General features: G+C 37.5%; 1 protein-coding gene across 3 annotated transcripts; it reads right to left on the bottom strand.

Moving 5' to 3' along the window:
- Positions 1 to 2,751: 2,751 nt before the first annotated feature.
- SUGP2 (SURP and G-patch domain containing 2) lies at positions 2,752 to 20,827 on the bottom strand. Of its 3 annotated transcripts, XM_072404629.1 has the most exons (11): positions 20,695 to 20,827; positions 17,801 to 17,931; positions 15,429 to 16,679; positions 14,751 to 14,850; positions 12,818 to 13,455; positions 12,086 to 12,197; positions 11,700 to 11,989; positions 10,762 to 10,823; positions 9,538 to 9,677; positions 7,074 to 7,204; positions 2,752 to 4,391 (listed from the first exon to the last, which is right to left on the bottom strand). In XM_072404629.1, exons 2-10 carry the CDS (start codon positions 17,919 to 17,921, stop codon positions 7,078 to 7,080), a joined length of 2,841 nt encoding a protein of 946 aa, XP_072260730.1. In that variant the 5' UTR covers positions 17,922 to 17,931; positions 20,695 to 20,827; the 3' UTR covers positions 2,752 to 4,391; positions 7,074 to 7,077. The 3 variants fall into 3 exon arrangements, with proteins under 3 accessions (XP_072260730.1, XP_072260729.1, XP_072260731.1); XM_072404628.1 differs by having other exon boundaries at positions 2,752 to 7,204; XM_072404630.1 differs by having other exon boundaries at positions 2,752 to 7,204; positions 9,538 to 9,674.
- Positions 20,828 to 23,564: the final 2,737 nt, after the last annotated feature.

The following is a 23,564-nucleotide window of genomic DNA, read 5'->3' as shown; positions in this document are numbered from 1 at the left end:
TGGTGCAGTCCCTTCCAGGTTAACACAAACTAACAATAATTATTTGCAGCATATTTTAGAGATGAAACTTCCACTGGCTGATAAATTAAATACAGAACTCAAGCTGCTTCTTGACTGTTTATAATATTCGTTTGAGATACCATTAGCCCTTGGGGGTTTATTTGCTTGAGCAATTTTAAAGCTGTATTTATGGCATCCCAAGTGAAGGGGACATTAAGTTGGTCTAATTGTGCTTGTATCAGTTTAGGCATTTGGATGTCCTCCAAGAATTGGTGACTGTCCTTCAGTAACAGTGGTGGTATATTCAAGTAATCTCTTAAATTATACAAAGACTTATAATACCCAATAAACACAACTAAAATTTTATGAAGATTAGTGATTTTTTTCTCCTTTTTAGTGATTGTTTTTTTTTCCTTCTCTAAAGAGTGAGGAGTTATGTTTAGGAGGTATGTACTTCAAAGATGATGAGCCTTATAGGACCTCACTCAATTCTATTTTTTTTTTTTTGTTTTGTTTTTTTAAAAAGCAAGCTTTTTCAAGCTCCGTGGGCGTGTGAAAAGGTATTCATGAAAGTGATTTGTCCTAATATCCTGCACACTTTACCTTTCAAACAAAAAGCATTAGAAGCTGCGACAGATAAGCTTACCTTATTTACAGTTGGGCTGTAAGCATCATCAAGTCCTCTCTCACTGATCGTGCGATCCACGGTCCTTTCATTTTAGATAGAAGACATCCAAGCAGGCCAAATGCAAAAATGCATACTACTCCATGATAAACCTCCCGATAGAAGTCTGCACTCTCCCCTTGTACAGTCATGCCCCATATGCTGTTCAGTGTATTACAACTGGCCTAGTTTAACTCATAGAAGAGTAGAGCTTTGCCTAAATTTGTAACATGGCAGCAATTCTAACACCTTGTGCTCTACTTATAAAACAGGGAAATAGACATTCCCTCATGGGAATCTTCCAGACCCATGTTTCATTGGCAGTAATTGATTCCCTGTTTTATAGAGGCCTTTGTTTTTTGTCTGTTGTGCCCTGTCTTTCCTACAACTAACATCTGTAAAACTGGAGCCAATAAAGAATAGAATATATGTTTATTTTTAATACAAACTATACATTGGGAAAAAATGTCATCTAGCACAGCGGTCGCCAACAGGTGGTCCGTGGCTCAGGCCGGCGCACGTGCCAAAGCCACGGACCATGCCCCCCGTATGGACGGCAGGCTCAGGGAAGTGTGTGGATTATTTCTCTGGACATCTGGCATCATGATATCTAAAGGGGAAGTTTCTTCCCGACACCCAGCTCCCCAGTGGTCCACTGGACCAATACGCATACATTTTGCGGTATTACCATACTTTTTTTTATTTTTATTTTTTTTTTTGCAGTGTACACCTCTTGCAGCTGTGAGGACAGTGACCAAGAAGTTGCAGCTTTCTAGCTACAGGGGCAGTGACAGTGGCCACAACTCTGTCCTCTCCTTCTCCTCCTTCTTTCAGGTCCCTCCTTTCACCAGGACTTTACTTCATCTGTCAAACTGCAGATTCCTCCTAGCAGTATGCTTGGTTAGTATAGAAGTATTGCAGTAAAATGGAATTGGCTTCTTGAGCTGGTTTCCTTTCTTGTTTGTACATTGATGTACAGAGGACAAGAGGCTAACACAATATCAGATTCAGGTCTTCACACTGCTTGAACTAAAAATTTTAGTTTAGGTCCACATTAGGAGGTTTTAATAAATACATAGTTACGTGTACATTTTATTACTCACTGGAGATCAGCTTTAAATGTAAGTTAGTAGATATAACTCTTTTAAATGAATCTTGCATACCTCTCATACGGTCTCAGACTGCAAGAGCTTGCTATACACAGCACCACCTAGTGGTGTGACCCAAGTATAAAACAGAGATTCTTTTCAGGTCAAACATCTTGGTTTATTCTTAAGTATATGCATTTAAGGATTTATGCCTTTACTCAGCTTTTTTGTAGATTATAGCATAATTAAAATGTGGTCATAAAGGCAGCCCCCAAAATGCTCTAATTACTAGCCTTTATTAACCTATCATTTCTTGCAACACCCACTTTCATGTTTAAGACATGTTCAGTAAGGGATGTGGAGAATCAGTAAGGACTCTGAAAAGATATACATATATAAGTTAAGGTGCAAGTGGGTAAGCCTCGGGATCAATATCATATACAATCGATACATAGAAAAAACATAAAAACATTAACTTATTCAAAACTTCATTAAAAATACATAAAATCCTCGAATTGATCATAACATTCACGTTTCGTTTGTATTGTGTCAGTAAGCCGAACATTTAGTGCTTACTGACACAATACAAACCAAACAGTTTTGAATAAATTAATGTTTTTTGTGTTTTTTCTATGAATCATGTATATGAAATTGATTGGATGCCTTAAAAATCCCAAGGTTTGCCCACTTGCACCTGAAGTTATATATGTATATCATGATTAGGGATGAGGCACAGGGCATTTTTTGATAGAAAAGAGGAATTGCCTGTAAATGTTTAAGGACTCGGAAAAGGTTTTCAAACAGTAGTACTGGCATACAAAGTCTTCCAACGTCATTCTACAGAAAGTCCTTAATTACCATGTTTAAGCCAACATGGGGCAGAAAAATGCCCAAGATGGTAAAAATCAGGATGTCACTTTCTTCTGAATACAGTACAATTTTAAAACAAGAGCAAGGCTTATCATTTGGTTCAAAACAAATAAATTCATGACCCATGGACCTGTTTCAACATGCCTTTATTTCATTATTACAGTTTAAACAAAAAAATGTTAATCTCAACATAGGTAGCTTTTTTTGGTCATAGAAGAAGAATGTAGGCAATTGAAGAAATAAAGGAGTCTGTGTGGTTACCCTAACATTTTGAAAAAAAAAAAAAAAAAAAAAAAACGTTCTGGCTGTCAAACTAATCCTAAGGCTTCAAAAACAAACATTAATGACCTAAAACAAACAACTAAATCAGGAGCGTTCAAACTTCACTGGTTGTAGGTTTTTCCAGGTTACTGACTTGAATAAATTAGGTCCGAAGATCAGAAAGACCTCAAAACAAGGTCACCAATAGTAGCCTCTGTATCCCCCCACCCCATACAAAAGCTTTTGTATACAAAAGTGGACTATACTGAGAGAGGTAAGCTGCCATATCTGACCTTGCTCCAGCATATCGAGCTTGCTTGTTTGGTGTCCCGCTCTTCAGAATCTCATACCCAAAATGAGTATACAGCTCAGGCATACAGCTAAAATGTTTCACAGTTATTTGTATGCTACTGTCAGAACTGTGATGGACACTACAGACAAGGTCACTGCTCAAAAGGTCAGCTTTAAATCTAGGTAATTACCATTCTTTACAAGAAGGTCAGCAATGGCAGTGCACATAATCTCTCTGTACAAAGCCACTTTATTTGCAATTGTCAACCATAAACTGGTACAGAATTTTTGTTTTCAATGACCCTATAAAGAGTTATCTTTAAATACGATTTCTCCATACCTAGTTCCATATTTGTTACACAAATATGTCTTGATGTTTGCCAGGGACCCGATGGGACACAGAATTAGGAAATAGTTTTGCCTGTCACACTGGCAGTTGCTTTATTTTAGACAGAACTCTAACATGGTGGTGGTTCTTTGTTTCCTATGGCTTACCTGTAGTGGAGAAATAAGTCAAACTGTAGGTCACCACAAATTGTGGGCAAACCCTTCATATTCAGCAGTAGTGTGACTACGGGTCTACACAAGAGCACCTATGTCACATTTAGGTGCAGAAGTGTCAATTACTTTTTTTGACAACACATTATTACAGCCTGCAAATACAAATTAACACATACTTACATTTTTTAAGAAAAACATTCCACATGAATCAAAAAAATATTCCCTGGATAAGACTAGAATCCTTTCCTTTAGCAACTAGCTGGCTCCGGTAAAACACAATTTTTCCTGTGAAAAGGAACCTACTATCTTAGCTATTACTGTTACAATACATCTCTCCTATGTCAATAAAAACCTGAGGGCCCACAAAGCAAACACTGCCTTGTTCTGGACAGACATTTGAGGCCTCTTTGCAAAAAATTGTGGAAATCGCTGTGAAATATGTATCATGAACAACAAATAAAAGGCTGCCGACATTTTTAAATAATGGACAGACTATTGAACTTTTAATAAAAAAAAAAACACACACACAAATTGCTCGATGTAAAACAAAATAGGAAGAAACCTTTCTTACAAAACATCATTTAGTACATAAGAAACAAAAGAAGTTACAAGCAGACACTGATTATTACGGTCTGCACTATGCTAAAGGGCCTCAACAATCAGACCCAAAATAGACAGAAAAAGTTAAGTCATGGATTTCTGTAGTCCTGATGATCCTGTAAAATTAAAAGGAAAATAAATGTAAATACTTTATTGACTGAAACAAATTTCCCAAATATAAATTTGACCACACCAGCCTCCAGGAAATGTTTTGCCATTAAAAGGGCAAAGTCAAACTGAATGGCTTAGTGTCCGTTATGTTTTGGAAGTAGAATGCCCATGGCTACAAAAAAAATAAATAAAAAAATAATGGCACCAAAATGTTATCACACCTGGAATGTCCTGGGTGATAAAGGCCACATACAAAGAAAAACAAACCAGTGCCATGTACAAATGGCCACCATATCTAAAGAATAGAGACCGTGTAATTGACAAAAAAATGATATCATGATATATTAATAAATTGATTAAAGGCAAATTGCCAGGTCCCATAATATGGATAAAAATACCATTTGTGTTTGAATCTGTAAAGGTTTTTATAATAAAATTTGAATTGTGTAGATTTTATACAATTCCTCAGAAATGAGGGAACATTGTATTTAAGGCACTGTAAATAGCTCTGGAGACAGTGCATATGTAAACCTTTAAAGGTCAAATAACCTCAGATACTTCTGGCCAGGGCAGGGGAATACTGTACACTAGATACTATACTTACATCTATGTATGCCTTAAGAGATAGCTCCACGTGTACAAGACTGTATATCCATAATATTTGTGGAGTATATTCATGTGGAAAATTTCCAAAATAGCACTGCACCAGTTTAATGATTTACCACCTATCAGATTCTAATATACTGCCCTCTCAATGCTGTATTGAAATGATAATCACACCCCAGGCAGACACAGAGTATGATTCCTGCATGCTAGGATGGTAGGTTGCAAAAGGGCCCTCGTATACAGTAGCAAGCGCTGCAGACCAACAACTTCAAAGAAATTACTAGAAAACCTTAAAAAGGTTAATACACAAATCCTTAACTTTTTACAAGTACAGTAGGTGAAATAGAACATGAAAAAGTTACATAAAATTTATTTAATATAGAAGACTATGCTATCCATGGTATGCAAAAGCTTTTTGACAAAGGTGACTTAAAATGAAGTTACCTTTGACATCTGCAAGAAAAGCAGATTCAAAAAATGGAATTAAACATGGCTGGTAAATTATGCACCCTATATGCCATAGGAACATGGCAATATGATGATAACTACCCCCTTAAAAAAAAAAAAAAAAAAAAAAAAACATGTTATTATGGCTAAAAACTTCAGCAAACATTTCATGAAAGAATCCAGCAGAACTGAAGGCATGAAAAATTAAAAATCATAGTCCGTCTCAACAAAGGAGATCTGAAGAATAAAAGGTTAAACAAGAGAAAAAAGGAAAAGGCAGACCTCAGCAAAGAACCACAAATTAAACAAACATAAGAGGTGATGTGGTCTCGCTTGTTCAAATCCAAAACCAAAAAAGGCCAACGGCCAAAAAAAAAAAAAAGAATTATAAAAAGGATTTTACAATTTTAGTGTTGGAAAATAACTTTTCCCCTTTAACTCTCAAACACCAATTCACCACATGACCTCAATGGTCCAACAGAAAACTGGTAACAGTAAAGTGCATGTTCTAAAACTGTGTAAAGTAATGGTTCCCCAAACAGTTTTAAATTCTGTAGGACACCCCAATACATACCACTATCAGCCTGAAAAGCTCCAGTGGTAGCTAAAAAGTACACAGTGATTGTCATTAGGTCACCCTATCCTCAAACAGGTTGTGCAAACCGCAAGTGACCTTAAAAGATTCTTCAGAAAAAAAAATGGAATTCAACCTACTTTGTCCATGTTCACATATCTTTTTTTTTTTTTTTAATAGTTTTAAAAGTTGCCAAAGAATAAACAAATGAAAAAAAAGAATAGGTCTACAAAATGCCACTAATGTAGGATTACATGGAAATGTGCTAAACTGTGTACAGGATAATATATTTTATAATTATATTTAGCATTAGATTATTCTGTCTTTCAAACAGTCATATAGCCTCTATTATCCAATTCATAATTTCCAGTGGTAACCTATGCCCAGACTATTAACACCAAAGTATTAAAGCAAGCCCTAATTTACATCTGTAACCATAGGCATTGTGGGAAAATTCATTGTCAAAGTTTACAACAGAGGCTCTAAAATACAGCTATATTTTAATATTTTACCAGAAATCTTCCTAAATCTTTACCTTAAAGCCAGGACATTGCTGCTGGGCACCACTATCTCGTATGTGATGCAGACTCAAAGTGGTCACTCAAAATGACAAACTATGGTTATGCAGACGGGTGCAGAGAGGCTTTGGCAGAACAGATAATTATTAGACACTCCCAGAAGAAGAGTGTGCTCTGACATGTGCTTTTATCTGAAATCTTTACATGGCGACCAAGTCTCTAATACCCATAGTCTGGGTACAGAAGCCACAGTAACTAAAAACTGCTGACACTGAAAGAAATATAAGATACTTACTGTATCAGTGCTCTACTGAACTGTTTTCCTGCATAATGTAAGACACATGTGCGGTTTTTCTGAACAGTATTTTTTTTTTTTTTTTTTTTTTAACTCATAGCAAATAAAAAAATCAAATCACATTTTCTTGCAAAGTACCATGCATCTTAACAGTTGTTAAAAGACATGCAGTGTCCTCTGGACACGTATGGGCACAAAACCCAAACAGTGCCAATAAAATAGTCTTTACAAAAACAAATTCACTTACCAACTCATTTGGAAATTTTGTGCTTGTACATATTCATCATTCTTTGACGAAAAGCATCAAAGTTGTCACCTTTGGACTGAGGGGGCTCTTTTTGTTCAACACCTAAGCCCTCCCCAGCAGACACTGCACCCCTGAGAAATGTAACAGAAACAGTTAGTGATGTAAAATGATTAGACATTACATATAATTGGCCATTGTTTCTTCAGCTTTTACAAGCCATAAGCAGCACACTGAAAACAAGGATGTTTGGATAAGCTTGTAGTCAGACATTATTCTTTTTCTTAGTGGAATTGAACCGCAAGAACTGGCCCTCTACATAGCAGTGCATTGGCTTGGTGGGAATAATCTGTTTCCTTTCGATAAACAGAGGGCAAAATTCAGCAGTGTCAACACACACACCCACACTACAGAGTGCACTGTCCACACCTTCCTGTTTCCATGTTTTACTACTCCTCTGATAGGGAAAGCATCAGCCTAATATTACAAACACTATAAAGTATTTGGAAACAAGATTGACTTGTCTGGTTCTATCCTACACACACCCTCACTATAACACTACAGACTGCTGTTTTTTTAATACTAGGCTACAATTTCCATGTGTCTTTAAACACAGTTTAAAATGACGTCATTCTGCTGAACTGGTCAGTAACAAACCATATATATATCAGCCAAAACCATAGTACGAGTCTGTTATCCTGCAGTATAAACCTTAAGCACACAAGGCTTTAGATGAAGAAAAGTCATAATACCATAGGGGAGACGTGCTAAAGCAGCAGACATTGACAGGGATTTCTTGTTGTAGAATATTAATTGGTCGAGAACCTCTGCCAGTAACCTCCCACCACCAATATGGTATAAAAAAGTAGCCTTACACTTGCTATACCCAAAGGAAAGGAGGGTTATAGCAATCCAGCTGAAAAAAAGACTTCTTCATGGGCCGAAAGACGTAAAATCAGCATCATCAAGTGCAGATCTGGTGGAAACATAAGGCTTCCAAGGCAAAATTAAAGTGCAATAAATTAACCTCCAGGTTTTCAAAAGGTTGAACCAGAAAAGTCAGGAAAGCAGACATCCCCAAGTGGGGACAAAACTGTAAACTAAACCTAAAAAAAAAAAAAAAAAAAAAAAAAAAAAAAAAAAAAAGGAGGAAACAAGTGCCTAAAAATCCAGCACCCCTATAGCCTTATACCGCAGACCATATTTGTCCATTGTAGTGAAAGGAAGTAATGCCGATTCTCATAGCATTTCATCCATAATGACATTTGGGTAGAGTAAATTCTCTTTTCACATTCAAAGGCAAGTTGCACTAAGAAATACTTGGGCCAAGAACTTAAAAAAAATCTCCAAAAGAAATTAATCCTTTAGGAACTTTACAGACATTTAAAAGGAAAAGTTGTTCAGATTAAAATTGGACCGAGGTCCTAGGTTAGCCCCAAAATAGACTGACACTGCTTTACATAGAAAATAAGAAGGGGCTCAAAGAATTAACCCTAAACAAAGCTAACAAAAACAAATATTATGGAATAATGATACATTTACTTATTAGAAATTAGCAGAGCCCAAGTAAATGATTACATTTTGCCAATAACCAACCCCCAAAGAAACCCTTCAACTCAACAGCACCTGCTAGGGGTAAAATATGGCATATTGTGCCTGAACATGTGAAGCCCCACACCAAGGTACCTCACATCTCAGACAGGCCCTGGAGAAAAAGGATAGAAGCTTACTCCAAGATTACCTGTACATCACTAGTCCAGGTAGCACCCATCCAACCAAAGATGCAGACTAACTAAACACGTCAAAATAGGGAATCTGCAGAAAAGAGCTCCAAATAATTTTCAGGTTTCATGCTGGTTTTGCCAGAAGTCTTAGCAAACCCTGCCCATTTTCCCTGTGACGATGCAGTTTTAGAATAAGGATGCAAGATCCTAGTATGCCCCCAGGAAAATACGCTCACTTTGCCTACACACTAAAATGCCTCAGGAGGAAACTAGAGGTCTGTCCTGCACTGCAGACAACAGAGATATCATCTGGTGGTCAACAAAGGGAGTAAGTCACAGAATGGTCTGAGGGGTAAGGTCAACGAACAAGGCCCTTGCTACAAGAGGATAGCAAAAAGAGTGAGTGGAGGAGGACTACTGACAAAAACCTTGAGCTTAGCCTCTTATCATCAGCCAGACCCTACTATTAGGACATTTTGGTATGTATGTATGTATGTACATACAAACATACACACACTGTATTGGTAAATTTTATACAAATACCGCTGGTGGTGTTCACCTGCAGGCCAAAGGCTTATATTTACAGCTCAAATTAACAACATACCTGAATACATGTGATAGTAAGGTTATAAGTTATAGTGAAAGTCATCAACAGGAATTAATCCGATAGCAGATCGTACGCAAAGGTTGGGAGCCAGTAATAAACAACAATCATAATAAACCTATTTTTTTAGCCAACATACACTTTTATAGGGTTTTTGATTCCAGATCCACTGGATCCAAGTCCTTGACCTTCTCGCCATCCCATCTTATTTAGCATCTGAAAACCCACATTGTGTTCGGTTAACTTCTTATTAGAAAACTCTAAATCTGCTGGTTTCTGCTGAAGAGAAAAGAAGGAAAATGTGTCATAAAATATAAAAGATGCTGAAGATAATCTCTACTCTTACCAGGTCAGTACTCCCCACAGTAGATTTGGTCATAATCACAGCAAACTATGATTTGTAATGCTAGAAAAAGCAATTCAACAGGTTACGTAGGACCCCCAGGATCCCTCTATAGTATGACTTGAAAACACGATTTGAAAAAAAAAACAAACATATTTTTAAACAGAAATGGCTGATCTGCTGGGATTTTTATGCACAATCATCTCCAGTTTTTTTAGAGAATGGTCTGAAAAAGGGACATTATCTAGTGAGCATTAGTTCCCTGGGCGAAAATGTCTTGTTGATGCCCGAAAACGGCCAAACTGGTTGGAGCTGAAAGAATGGTACTAATGGTCTGTAAATGTATATATTTATACATTTTGTGAATATACATCTCCAAATGCTCATAAGGTTTACTTTTGTGTAAACTGTAGGCAAATACAATTTCACCATATATTCTACTAATGTAACAGTATGTCTGTACTGTGCAACCATTTGCTTTGATCTGTACACTCTTGTATTTGTATGACTATAAAGACAATAGGGCTACTTGAAAGCGTGGGCTGATGTGTATGGTTCCATGTCTTTTGCAATACAAGTACTACGTTAGGTATTGCTATGATAAAACTGATCTCCAGTCAAATAGCTAAACATGTTTACATGTGATCTCTCTTACTATCTCAAAAGGCCTGAATTCAGTTCAAACACACCAAAATTAAATTTCTGCTCTCTACACATATATACATTGCAGATCCCCTGTCCACACCCCCTTCCCCCTCACACACACAAATTACCCAATGCAGTAGTATTCTTATGTGTAAAGAGTGACAAGTCAGATATTGAGAAAGATGGATAGATAGATTAGATAGATAGAGGGAGAGAGAGAGAGAGATAGAGGGGAGAGAGATAGAGAGAATTCACTTTGTATAGTTGCTTAGATTTCATCTTTAAAACAGGGAATACACTTTGTTGTATTTTTGACTTGTTTTCAAAGTTTTTTTTGTTTGAACTACTATAACAGAGCACAGTTTCGATTATTACCTTTTTCCTGTTGTTCAAACGACCTTTGGGGCATTCATAAGCAATACGAACTGGATCATGGACTAAAACACAAAAAAGAAAAATATAAGCCGACCAATCCTTTTATAATAATCCAACAGTAATAGACAGTTTAGAAGTAAAAGGGTAAAAAAAAAAAAAAAAAAAAAACAACACACACAAGTGTTTTACTATATATTTACAATCTTTGTTTTACAAATAAACAGCTTTTACATGAGAAAGGATAACCAGAACACTATGGATAAACTAAAGAGTATACTACAGACTGATTAAAGATCCAAAATTACAGAGCCTGTTTGCAACACAATATGTGCACTTTAATGAATAAATGTACATTAAAGGGTAGTGATGTGAACAGCTGAATATAAAAACATGTTGGGAGACTGGAGGGACAGGGTAAACCGATAAGGTTTTCCCAATATTCCATCTAAAGGGTTCCGAGAGGAGTGGGAGATGAGTGTCGGATAACAGAAGGGAAGGGTTTTGTGAAGTTTGACATACTTTTTCAGGTAAACGGTTATTGATTTTTTTGATATGGATAATTTTAGTTGTTAAAATGTAAGGGTTCTATTCTCTTTGTTACACTGTTTTGCTGTTTGTATGTCTTATTACGCTTTTGCCATCTGTATACACTGGTTTGAGTTCTGTAATGTGATTGCTGTTTTTTTTGAAAATAAAAAAATAATAAAAAAAAAAAATGTTTAAAAAAAAAAAAAAAAAAAAAGCAACCTATCTGGCCTAGAACAGGAATAAAATATTATTAATATTTATATACAAAACTAAAAAAGATAAAAAAAAATAGAAAAAAGTATTTGAAAAAAAGAGAAAAAGGAAAATCTCAATGATATAAGAATTGGTGATGCAAATGGACAAGAACACAAAAAACAACCAGTCTACAAAAGGAAAATTTTCATTCTTACTCTTTGGCTCATCCACAAGACACACCCTTTTGGCTGGAAGCATGCCGACCTTGAGCTTGGCTACTCTTTTACGAGGAATGGCAGGCCTGGATGGAGTGGGCATTTGACTAAATGCAGCTATTGAAGGGTTGTCTGAACCAGGAGTCTCAGAACCCATGTCCACATCTTCATCACCTGTCTTAACACTCTCCTGATCTCCATCATCTACATCAGATGAAGCCTCTCGCTTGAACTCCTCCAACTTACTTTTGTAATATTTATATGCTGGGCTATTTTTCTCACGTAAAAACCTGGAAGTGGGGGAAAAAAGAAACTTTAGGTCTAAGGCTGACATTTTGTATTCATAAACTGTATTGAAATGGTTTAAAAAGGTTTTCTGGTCATACCAAAAATCAGGGTTGTTTACACTATTTTGCATGCTGAATTCTTCAATTTGCGGACCCATCTGGACAACAAATTGTGCTAATTTTACTGCAGTATCCTTTGTCTTCTCATCAACTGTAGATAGTAAGTAAAGAAGAATTTAGTAAAGGTTTATACACTTTAGATGATTGAGGTGATTTAGAGCAAACTTGTCCTGTGAACTACATAAACTGTAACTGCAGACGTTTTACTCAAAACATTTGCATTTTCTACCACTATTCTGGTTTAATGGCTTCAGTATGTTCTGATAATTACTAATAATGATAGTTACTAATCTCAAACAACCATGCACATTAGGAGCTCTATAATTCTTAGTTAGGGTTTTAGATCATGGCAAAGCTGCACAAAAATGTGATCCTTTGTTTACAGCAACAAACTGATTCAAGTGTGTAAAAGCATAATAAAGAAACCAGATCTGTAGTGTTTTACTGGTCACTGAAAATCTGATTTAGGAGAGGAAAGGTAAAGTTCCCATTTGCAAATATTTGTTAATTTTTTCTGTAGCAGGATAGAAAAAAATGTGAGTCAGCTTTCCCTTGTATTCTCTGCAGTCAGTCTTACCAATAGATAGATGGTACCACAAAAATGTATATATGTATGTATGTATAGCTTTTACTTACTAAGTAAATAGACAAATTACAAAATTATCATTAATATCAGAAGTATTCAGGGTCAAGCCATAAACGGCTACCTACCATCTGAAACCTGCGGTCTTTCAGAAGAAATCTCAGCTTTTACATCTGATGGATGATCGTTTGGTGATTTGTCTTTGGCACTTGTAGAGCTTTTGTGTGCTTCCTCTTGTCCCTTAAGTTCTAGTTTGCCAGAAGACTGTTCACTTGAAGCATCCTGTACTGGTTTGACAGTGGCTTCTTTCTTTACCTCGGGTTTCACTTTTTTGGGGCTGCCCACCTCCTTCTTAACAGTTGGGCTTACAGTCCCCTTTACAACTTCTGCAGTCACATTTTCTTCCTTTACCTCCTGGATAACATTCTCTTTTTTTATGTTCTGAGTCAGAGTCTTTTTTGCCACCTTCTGGCTCGTTTTCTTTAATTTTTTGTTGGCCTTCACAGTTTTTGGCAGCTGGCGCTTAGGTTTTACTACTTTCCTTTTTCTTGATACTGCCAAACTACCAAATAGTTTTTTCTTCACTGCCAATGCCTTTCTTGCATATAGCATTGCCCTTACTGACTCCTCTGCCAGCTCTTCCGTTGATTTCTTTGCTTTTGTGATTTGAGTATTTTTTGTATCTGAGGGGCCTAACGAATTCTGGAACTGTTCTAACTTTTGCTGATAATATTTATACTCATTGCTGTTTTTATCAAAAAGGAACCTTAAAGGGAAAAAAATATATACAGTGTTAACAGTGAATAATAAGTTTCCAACCCAAAAATATAAATTAAATACTGATTCAGTATTTCGGCCTTCAATAATGTTTGCCTCCTTAGCCAGAATCTAATTACAGTTTAATACAAACTATAGCTTCTCATTTTGTTGAATTTAAAGATTGGGACATTGAATGCTAAAATTTTGCTGTCTAATTAAACATATACTTGTATGGCACTATGGTGTATGTGTTGAGATTACTTGACAAAATAGGAATACAGAGAAGCCCGATATATTACTACTGAATAACTATGTTTACTAGAATCATTCTTCAAGGATCTGTGGTGACATTAAAGTTAGTAAACTGCTGTCTGGAGTTTAGAGCAGACACTGGCTTCTAGTTATCACCTGAGTAACTTGGTTATAAACATAAGGCCCATCCACTACAGCTTTCTAAATGGAAAGCGAGACAGCTCATCATATTGATGGACCAATAGCAGGCTACAAAAGACCAGAGGGAGTGAGTTAAGAGTATGACTTCTGGAAATCAGGTAAATATTTTTATAATTGAGCATTACCCTCTTTTTGACACTTGTTTACAAGAATTCTGAGATCATTCAAACTGTAATTGTTGGACCATTTGACCTGCTTTTGCATTCCCATCAATTTGTTCAGGAAGAGATGCAAGTCTGACAAACCATAACCCAGTTATATGGGCCCTAACAGACCTGGTGGCATTTTACTTTAAGTCTGACCACATGCCAGACTTGACATGGCAACAGTCATACAAATAGTTTCATTTAAACTGTACAATACATTTTGGGAGTCTGTACAGACACAAGGAGTCATCTCTGATGTGGCTTGCTGATGCCTAGTCTGTACTTTTCATATTTCCATAGATATTTTTTATCCCCCACCCCCAAAAATTTAACAAAAAGATTTTTATAGGAAGTCCTTTAGGGCAAACCCTAATTAGATCTCCTAAGGCAGAGGCATTTTTACCTTACCTTTTGGGTAGATTTTTTTAATCCATTTTTTTTTAATTATTTAGGGATGCATTTACATTCCTGAATGAATGCTGGCTTAAATAGGACACACGATTTCCAACTACAATATTTTGTTTTTGAACATTGCAAGTGAACCTTGTGAACCAGTGCTGAAATTATTTAAATTGACAGACTAGACAGATTCAGTCAGCTAAGAAAATGATTTCATGTAATTATTCTGAAAGCGGTTAGCATTGTTACATCAAAATGGATCAATCTCGATTCTTTTTCCCTTTTAGCAAAAAACAGATCTTACCAAAATGCAGGTTTTTCCCCTCCTCCTTTATCTGCTTTTTTTGCATATTCGAGAAGCTGATCTATTGTAGCAACAACATTGGGGCTGCCAGATTTTCTTTCTGTAAGAGATAAAAAAAAGTCAGACTCCTTCAGCAGTCCTCCACAGTAACATTTTCCGCATAGAAAACCACTAGGCTGGAAAGTACCCAACAAGAATTTTTTTTGTCAAACAAGGCTGTGTGCGATGGAGTTGCACATCAGTGGACTAAGGACAAAGGTAAGTAGTAGAACAGGTAGTGTGCTGTGTTGAATTCATTAAAGGAAAGCTGGTAGGAGCTGTTCTTAAAATTCCAGACAAGCAAACTAATGCGAGTCTGATGCAACATCTCAATTACAAGGCTGCAGTCTGGGACAAATTCAAATCAGATATTTGTGAGCACAATCATGAAATAAACAAACATGAGGATTTACAATAATTAAAAGGAAGTAGATGTAAACCCTGGATGATGGCACAAAGATGGCATTATTTTGTGAAAACTGTGGATATAGATATTGTCCATTGATGTCTGTGTGAAGTAATAGACACTTGTTAGTTAAACACTTACATAATTACGTAAGTCCACTTTAGGGAGCAAGCAAGGTTTTCCAACGTTTTGGTGGAATACTATTAGTAATAAAGTATCATTAGAGAACCAACCTTTACTCTCTGCTTCAGTTTTTGTTTCTTCTTTATTAACTGTAGTTTGCTTGGGCATTTTGGTTCTGGAATTCAGTGTTAACTTGTGTCCACTTTTTTGGAGCCAATCCTTCAATTTTGTAATGAAGTCCTTCCCAAACAGGTAAGAGTCCTTGAAATTGGGGAAGTCTGCAGGTTTTAATTCTGTTCCATTGATCCCCAGGATTTCCATTACATTGTTCTGCCTAAGAGCAGTGGCCAATGCAAAGGTCTGCCCTAAAAGTACCAAAGATTTCCTGACCAAAAACAGGGTGTTGTCCAGAATGCCATGCAGTTGTTTTGGATCTGTAAGGATAGGATGCTTTAACTCAAATGTATTACAGGCTAAAATCAATGGAGTTGCACAGTTTAACATTCTCTGCTGTAAAGTCATCATGTCTTTGTCATATGGCTTGATTGCATCAAAGAAATCATTTTTAACCATCACGGTTGTTGTTGCCACTAACAGATCCAACAAATCATTGTCTATCTTAGGACCAAACAAGGCTGGATGATTTATAGGTTTTATACTAGAAAAACAAAGCTCTGTGTCACTGACAGATAGGCGCCCTTTGAAACAGTTTACAGCCATTTTACAGGTTTCGGTCTCCAGTCTGAAAAGAGCTTTGCGTTGTCGCTGAAATTCAGAATCATCTTTAGCGTTGTGGAACTTAGCCCACCTCACAATCTGTCCGCTGAATGAATAATCACTAACTGGCATGCATTTTTCTTGAGGAATTTTTTTACTGTAGGCATTACCAGCTTTACCTGTAGGCCCACTACTACCGAAACGCTGCCCTCCTTGTGCTTTCTCAGCCAATAACTCCATTACTCCGCGTGTTGGCTTACTAGGTCCTCTGCCTTGTCCCCAAAAGCCTTCTTTCACAGGACCAAGCTCTGAATCCTGGAATTCCCTAAATAGGTCTGACCTGACCATGCCGAAATCTGGTCCAGAATTACGCTCGAGTTCCCAGTTCCTGCGACTAACATCCAAATCCCGGGCTTGCAATTCTTCTCTGTATAACCTCTCCTTTAAATGCGGATCAGCAGAACCCCATCTGTTCATTAATGGATCTGAATGTAATCCACTTGAGGATTCCCTTCCTAGCTCCTGAAAATATAAAGGATTTGAAACACTATCTCTCGTCATGTTGGTCTCCCACTTCCTGCTCAGTGAATCACGTGGAAGATCACGAAAAGAAAGTCTTTCTTGGTCTCTAAAAGCCGAAGGTCCTGCAGAAAAAAAACACAATGCACTATTTTTAACAAGATTAGATAGACATATTAGCCACTTGTTTCCACACATACATAATGGCAGACAACAAAAGATACTTCTTCATCCGTGTACTTACTGCCATTGAAACATATTGATCTGGAAGACCAGAGATTGTTTCAGTGAATGTAAGATTCACCGCTTTACCTCATATTGTTTCAAAATGCACAAATAAAAGGAACAGCCCGAGAGAATGAAAGGTCAAGGATGTGTCTTTTTTGTACTTTTTTCCCCCTTTGCTGATGGTGACCACAGGACAAGTGGGATTATCTCAAACAGGGAAACAAGGTTTCTTAAACGATTCCTCCTGTTACTAAAAACTTTATTGCTGTCTATGTCCTACTTTATGGAACTAACATTTGGGTCTAGGTATTTTTCCAGTGCCGGTCTTATTTTTGAAGACCTAGTCATCCGGTCATATGATAAAACAATCTGAACTTGGCAAAGTGCCCAGGTCTTTAGTAATATAAGTAGAACTGTGAGAAGCCTAGACAGCATTTCTTTGAGGATGTATGTATTTATTTGTCCTTTCTTTTACCTCCGAACTTATATATACATAGGCAAGTGACACACCCAGATTATGCATATCTTTAAAAGACACAGGAAACGATTGCATTAGCTTACAAGTGATGTTTCCTATGTTGAAAAAACAAGGTTTCCTTTATTTATTAGCTTTTCAAATACTGTATTTAGAGGCTAGATGCAAAGTTTAGTGTACCTTTTAGTTGTTAAAAAAAAGTCCCTCCAAATCAGGGACAATTAGGATTGAAAACAAAAATACATTCTAAGGTCCTATATCAGAAAAAAGCAGCCAAATCTGGAATGTCACAGGAAGTTGGATCTCCTGATGATTCTCATTTAACATCAAACACACCCAACTGACCAAATGCAAACATTTTGAGTGATGATTGGACCACCACCATTTTATTGTACATTTTTAGTTTAATTTATTAATTATATTCCAAAATAAATATTGTCATTTCTATAAACAGTAGAGCTTTTTATTTATGCATACTCCATCAACAGTGCTTGTATTGGTATGGTTGTATACTTTTAGTGGTCCTCCTGATATGGTGCTTACCCTCCAGTTGAAACTCTCGTACAGTGTTAGCAATTGCTTGGTCCATGCTTATTCTGTATTTCTTCATCTTTTCCTGTACTACAGCATCAAACATGTCCCGTGTAATTCGTTGGCCCGCCATGTTTCAGAGACTGCAAGTCAAAAATATTTGTTACATATAGTAAAAAGCCAGATCTGTACTGTTACTATACAGCTATACATTCACAAGCTCACAAGACAGACTACACTTATAACCCTTCAAGAATGATTTCAGCACAAAAGTTCTTTTTTTCAGGTAAATGTGCTGCTTGTGCTTTCCATATTGAAAAACCTTTTTTTTTTTTTTTTTAATTAAAAATGTAATTTTCCCCCAGGCATGATTTTACAACTTTTATATTTTTCAGGGATAATCATGACATTCCATTCTATGAAATGTCACCATAGTCCATCCACTTTAACACAACCTCCAAAAAAAAAAATAAAAAAAAAAATAGATTCCGCAGAAAACCCTGTGCAACCAGCCTGATATTATTTCATCATTTTTAGTATACTCCCATAAAACACCCCCTAGACAACAAATCTTAAGATTCAAGCTGGGAGAGTATATTGGCAACCACGGCCATAAACTCTACAAATGTTTAAAACTAAATTCATATTTTTTTAAAAGGAAACATTTCATTTGGTGGGCAGAGGCTAACCACCCACCAATGAGTATAGCTCACTTTAATTTTCACTTTTTAACCTTTCCTCAGCTTCCAAACAATGTGTCCAGGAGAGCAGACGTATTACTTTCTATGCAATCTAGGAGAGTAGAGAAGCACCAATATTATAGAAAAGCTTTCAGCATTTAAATTTTAAGTTCTTCTAGACAGGACCCTCTCCTCCTGTGTCAGGGTATTTGTCATTTGCAACCCCTATTTATCATAAGCTCTTCTGGGCAGGGTCCTCTCCGCCTGTGTCACTGTCTGTATCTGTCATTTGCAACCCCTATTTAATGTAAAGCACTGAATAATATGTTGACGATATATAAATCCTGTTTATTAATAATAATTGTACAGTGTGGTATAATATGTTCTATGGCAGTGTTCTCCCCAGACCCTTTTAGCTGGGCACACCACCCAGCACTTTTCAGTTACCACCCGCCTGTTTTGGGGGAATTACTCGTGAGTTGGGTCACAATACTGGGGCTGCAACCAGCCTACAATTTCTTCCCACCAGGCTTAAAAAAGATTCTGGGTGGAATACTGTATGGTGTAGTCCTGTTTAATAATAAAAATAATTTGGAGTATTTACCCTATCCCAAAATCTTGGTTATGTCACCTCCTGCACATGGAAGCTTGAGATTAGGCAAGTTTATTATCTTTTTTTTTTACCCTACGGGTTAAGGACATCCAACATACGGACAGACAAGGACTCCTACATACTCATGGGGCTTCCCTCCTTGCTCCTTTGCAGAACCGAGCCTTGGAGGGGTAGGTTGCATGACTTCCAGAAGAAATCTTTTGCTAAACACAGCTGAGGTTTTGGGTGATCATAGGGGGGTGAGCTCTTTCTGCAGCCTCTTGTAACTCTTTAATGACCAAGACAAACTCTGCAGTTTGTGGCTCCTTAAGGATTATTATTTTTTTTGCTTTGTTTGTTTTTAACTCACAGTGAGGATTTTATATAGTAACTGACACCACGCTGCTTAGTATTATGTTGAGACTAACATCTGTCCTAATTACATTTATTAAAAAAATGTACCAGTTCCAACTTAAAAACAAAATCAACCTAAGAAGAAACGACTGGTAAACAATTATTATTAAACTGGATTTATATAGCGCCAACATATTGCGCAGCTCTGTACAATAAATAAGGGTTGCGATGACAGATAAATACAGGAGGAAGAGAGGACTCTGCCTCGAAGAGCTTACAATCTAGACTAGGGGTGTCAAATACACAGAGGGCCAAAATTAAAAACCTAAACAAAGTCGCGGGCCAACCTTGAAATTTTTGGAAAAAATTGAGGACATTTTTCCTTTTCATTAGATATAAACCATTTCCATATGGAAACAAAGAGGTTTTGCTTCACATTCAATCTGGAGCAAGCTTTTAATGGAGAAAGGCTTTTTTTTTTTTTTTTTTTTTTTTTTTTGGAAAAAACTTTATGCCTCTTTCTCTATTTGTAGCCTTCTAGTTAAATTTCAATGCTAACCTTTTTGCACAGGCTAACAATAATAATAACAACAACAATATTCTTTTATGAAAATCCAACCATTCAAAGTCCATGCCCTGGAGTAGCAAGGAAAAGTACAGCTGAGGGGGAGTGCTGGAAATGCCAGACGCTGCCAATGTGGAGCTAAATCTTATGAGTGGCCCACCGCTGGAACTCTCTCTTCATTGAAATAGCGCTGGTACTAAAATTCCCAGCATTGTGTCTATAAAACAGTCCAATGCAGGGTCACGCATAGGCAGAGAGCCCGCTGGTCTATAGATGCGAGTGATGCCAGGAATTGTAGTAGCGGCGCTATTTCAATGCGGCGGGCCAGCTGCAGTTTATATGTAGGATTTCTTTGGGGGCCTTGGGGGGGCCAGATTTGGCCCCCGGGCCTGAGTTTGCCACCCCCCCTGCTCTAGACAATGTGCTTTCAATGTGTTGTCCCCATTACCATTTACCCTTGGCTCTCATTTCGCTCCCACAGCTGCTATGCCAGGAGCTCGGTTTCTACATGACGAGGTAAATCATGGTGGCGGCTGCCTGTGAGGTCATTTCTGAGGTAGTATGAGGAGAGAAGCGTGTTAGATGTTCGGGGTTTCTCCCTAATAACTGGAGAAGCCGGGCGTCTCACCCACAACGGGTTACCAGGGCGGGGTTTGTTCATAAAGCCGCAGTACGTGTAATATAGCCTCGGCTATCAGCATTCAGCTTTACTCACCTATTTTGGCGTCCTCGCTCTCTCTTTAGTAGCAGCTAGTACAAATTCATTAGAAGAACCTGGATGTGACGTCGGCAACAGAAACGAAGTCCCTTAACTGAGAGCCAGGCCTCCTTCTGAGCGCTTCACAGGTCACGTGACTATCCAAGCCTCACTCTGGCGTGCCTAACAGCGTATAGAACTATAGCTTAGCCTCCTTCTGGGAATTCTCCGTAAGTCACATGACCTTTTAATAGCACGCGATAAACACAAATAAAGAACATTGCCAAATAAGTCTAATAAAGACAACTCAGTGTGTGCAGCTCTAAAGAGACATAATCAAGATTTCATCCTTTACTGACAGCCAATTAGTCACAAACATTTAATGACCCCCCTCCCTTTTTACCCTTATCTATTTTATAGAACGCACTTATTAAATCCTGTTTATTATTATTATTATTATTATTATTATTATTATTATTATTAATAATAATAAAAATAAAGGAACCCTCATTTTCCCATGAAAGTCAATATTAAAAACTTAGGAGAACCATTGTTCAGCTCAACATGTTTTAAAAAAAAAGTTAAACCAATTCAATGCATTATGACCCCTCAGAAACAGATATATAGATATAGAAATATATAAGAGTAGCAACATATGAAACACGTGAAAAAAAGAGGATGTATTTTGACTGGAAGCTATTTGAATTCAGATCTCATTGTCATGTTCAAAAAACCAGTTTAACCTCCCTGGCAGTCTGGATATGTCTGTATTTTTCAATGTTAAAGTGGTACATTGTTTTAAATTTCCTACCAGGTCATTCCCCGCCAGTGCACCGCCCCATCATGCTCACACATCCCATTGATCACACCAGGGATGCGAGGTCAGGGTACAAAGATGCCAGGCGGGCATCGCCAGAGGATGCCACGGGCTCGTGGGGACCAGGTAAGCCCTTTACAATGTCACCCTGAGTGTGGCTCGGGCTTAGCCCTTTTGGTACTGAAAATTAACCCCGAGCCACACTCAAGAGTCCTGGGAGGTTAAGATGGTTTGAGTTTTGTGGCATGACATGATATCCTGCTGGAAGTAGCCATCAGAAGATGAGTATACTTGAACATTTTAAACAATGCTTACAAAGGTTACAATTGGTTATTACATCACCAATCTAAACCATTTACACAAGGCAGGATGCATCCTTGCTTTCATGTTATTAACACAAAATTCAGACCCTACCATCCACATATCAAAGCAGAAATTGAAACTCATACCAATCATACCATCATACCTCTCTTGTCTTATTTTGGCTGAAGTGTAGCCATGTGTGCCTGTTCTTACTGATGGGAGTGGTGCCCGGTGTAGTCTCCCTCTGCATTAGGGTTACTTTTGTGCTGCATTTGGAGATATTCTACGTCATACTGTATATTGTACTCTTGTAATAAGTGGTTATTTGAGTTACTATTATCTTTCTAACAGCTTAAGTCTGGCCATTCTCCTCTGACCTCTGGCATCAACAAGGCATTTTCACACTGCTGCTCAATGAATAGTCTGCCTTTTGGACCATTCTCTGTAAACCCTAGAGATGGCTGTGTGTGATAATCCAAGCAGATCAGCGGAAGAAATACTCAGACCAGCCCACCTGGCACCAACATCTATGCAACATTCACAGTGACCAGTCTGATTCTTGGTTTGAACTTCAAATCATCTTGACAATGTCTACAAGGCTGAATGCACTGAGCTGCTGACATGTAATTGGCTGATTGGATATTTGCAGTTGAACCAGTGTACCTAATAGAGTGTCAGGTGGGTGCCTTTATAACTGTAGTCACTCTAAATGGATAGAGAACTGGCTTAAAGACCGCATCCAGAGAGTTGTAATTAATGATTCATACTCTGAATGGTCTAAGGTTAGTAGTGGTGTACCCCAGGGTTCAGTGTTGGGACTTTTACTGTTTAACATCTTCATAAATGATATAGAGTTTGGGATTAAAAGTACCATTTCTGTGTTTGCAGATGACACGAAACTATGTAATGGAATTATATCTATACAAGATGTCTATAATCTACAAGAAGACCTGGATGTACTGATTGATTGGGCAGCCAAGTGGCAAATGACATTTATTATAGATAAATGTAAAGTTATGCACTTGGGGGCTAACAACATGCATGCTGCATACTGTCTATGGGGAATACATTTGGGGGAGTCAGAAATAGAAAAGAATATGGGGGTTCTGGTAGATCATAGACTTAATACCTAGCTGCAATATCTAAAGTTAGTAAAGTACTTTCTTGTATTTAGAGGAATAGCCTGCAGAGATGGAGACATAATCCGGACCCTGTACAAAGCATTGGTCAGACCACATCTGGAATATGCAGTCAAGTTTTGGGCACCAGTTCACAAAAAGGACATTGTGGAATTGGAGAGAGTGCAGAGAAGGGCAACTAAACTAATAAAAGGAATAGAGGGGCTCAGCTATGAGGAGAGATTAGCTGAACTGAATCTATTCTCCCTTGAGAAGAGACATTTAAGGGGGGATATGTTCACCCTGTATAAATATATAAATAGTCCAAATAGAAAACTCTCTTCCCCATTATTCACTTTGAGATCATTACAAAGAACAAGAGGGCACTCTTTGCATCTGGAGGAAAAGAAGTTTAAGCTCCGGATAAGGAAGGGATTCTTCACTGTAACGTGTGTGAAAATGTGCAATCAGCTCCCTCAGGAAGTAGTTTCAGCAATAACTATAGATTGCTCTAGGAAAAACCTGGATGCTTTTCTAGAAGCACAGAATATAACTGGGTATTAAAACTATAAAGTAAAGATAACAGAGCCTGTTGATTCAGGGAACATCTGATTGCCTCATGGAATCAGCAAGGAATTTTTTTTCCCCTG

This window comes from Pyxicephalus adspersus, chromosome 3 (genome assembly GCF_032062135.1).
Source record: "Pyxicephalus adspersus chromosome 3, UCB_Pads_2.0, whole genome shotgun sequence".
NCBI lineage: Eukaryota > Metazoa > Chordata > Amphibia > Anura > Pyxicephalidae > Pyxicephalus > Pyxicephalus adspersus.
The sequence above is the reverse complement of the archived record's forward strand: the minus strand, read 5'-3'. Positions and strand labels throughout refer to the sequence as shown.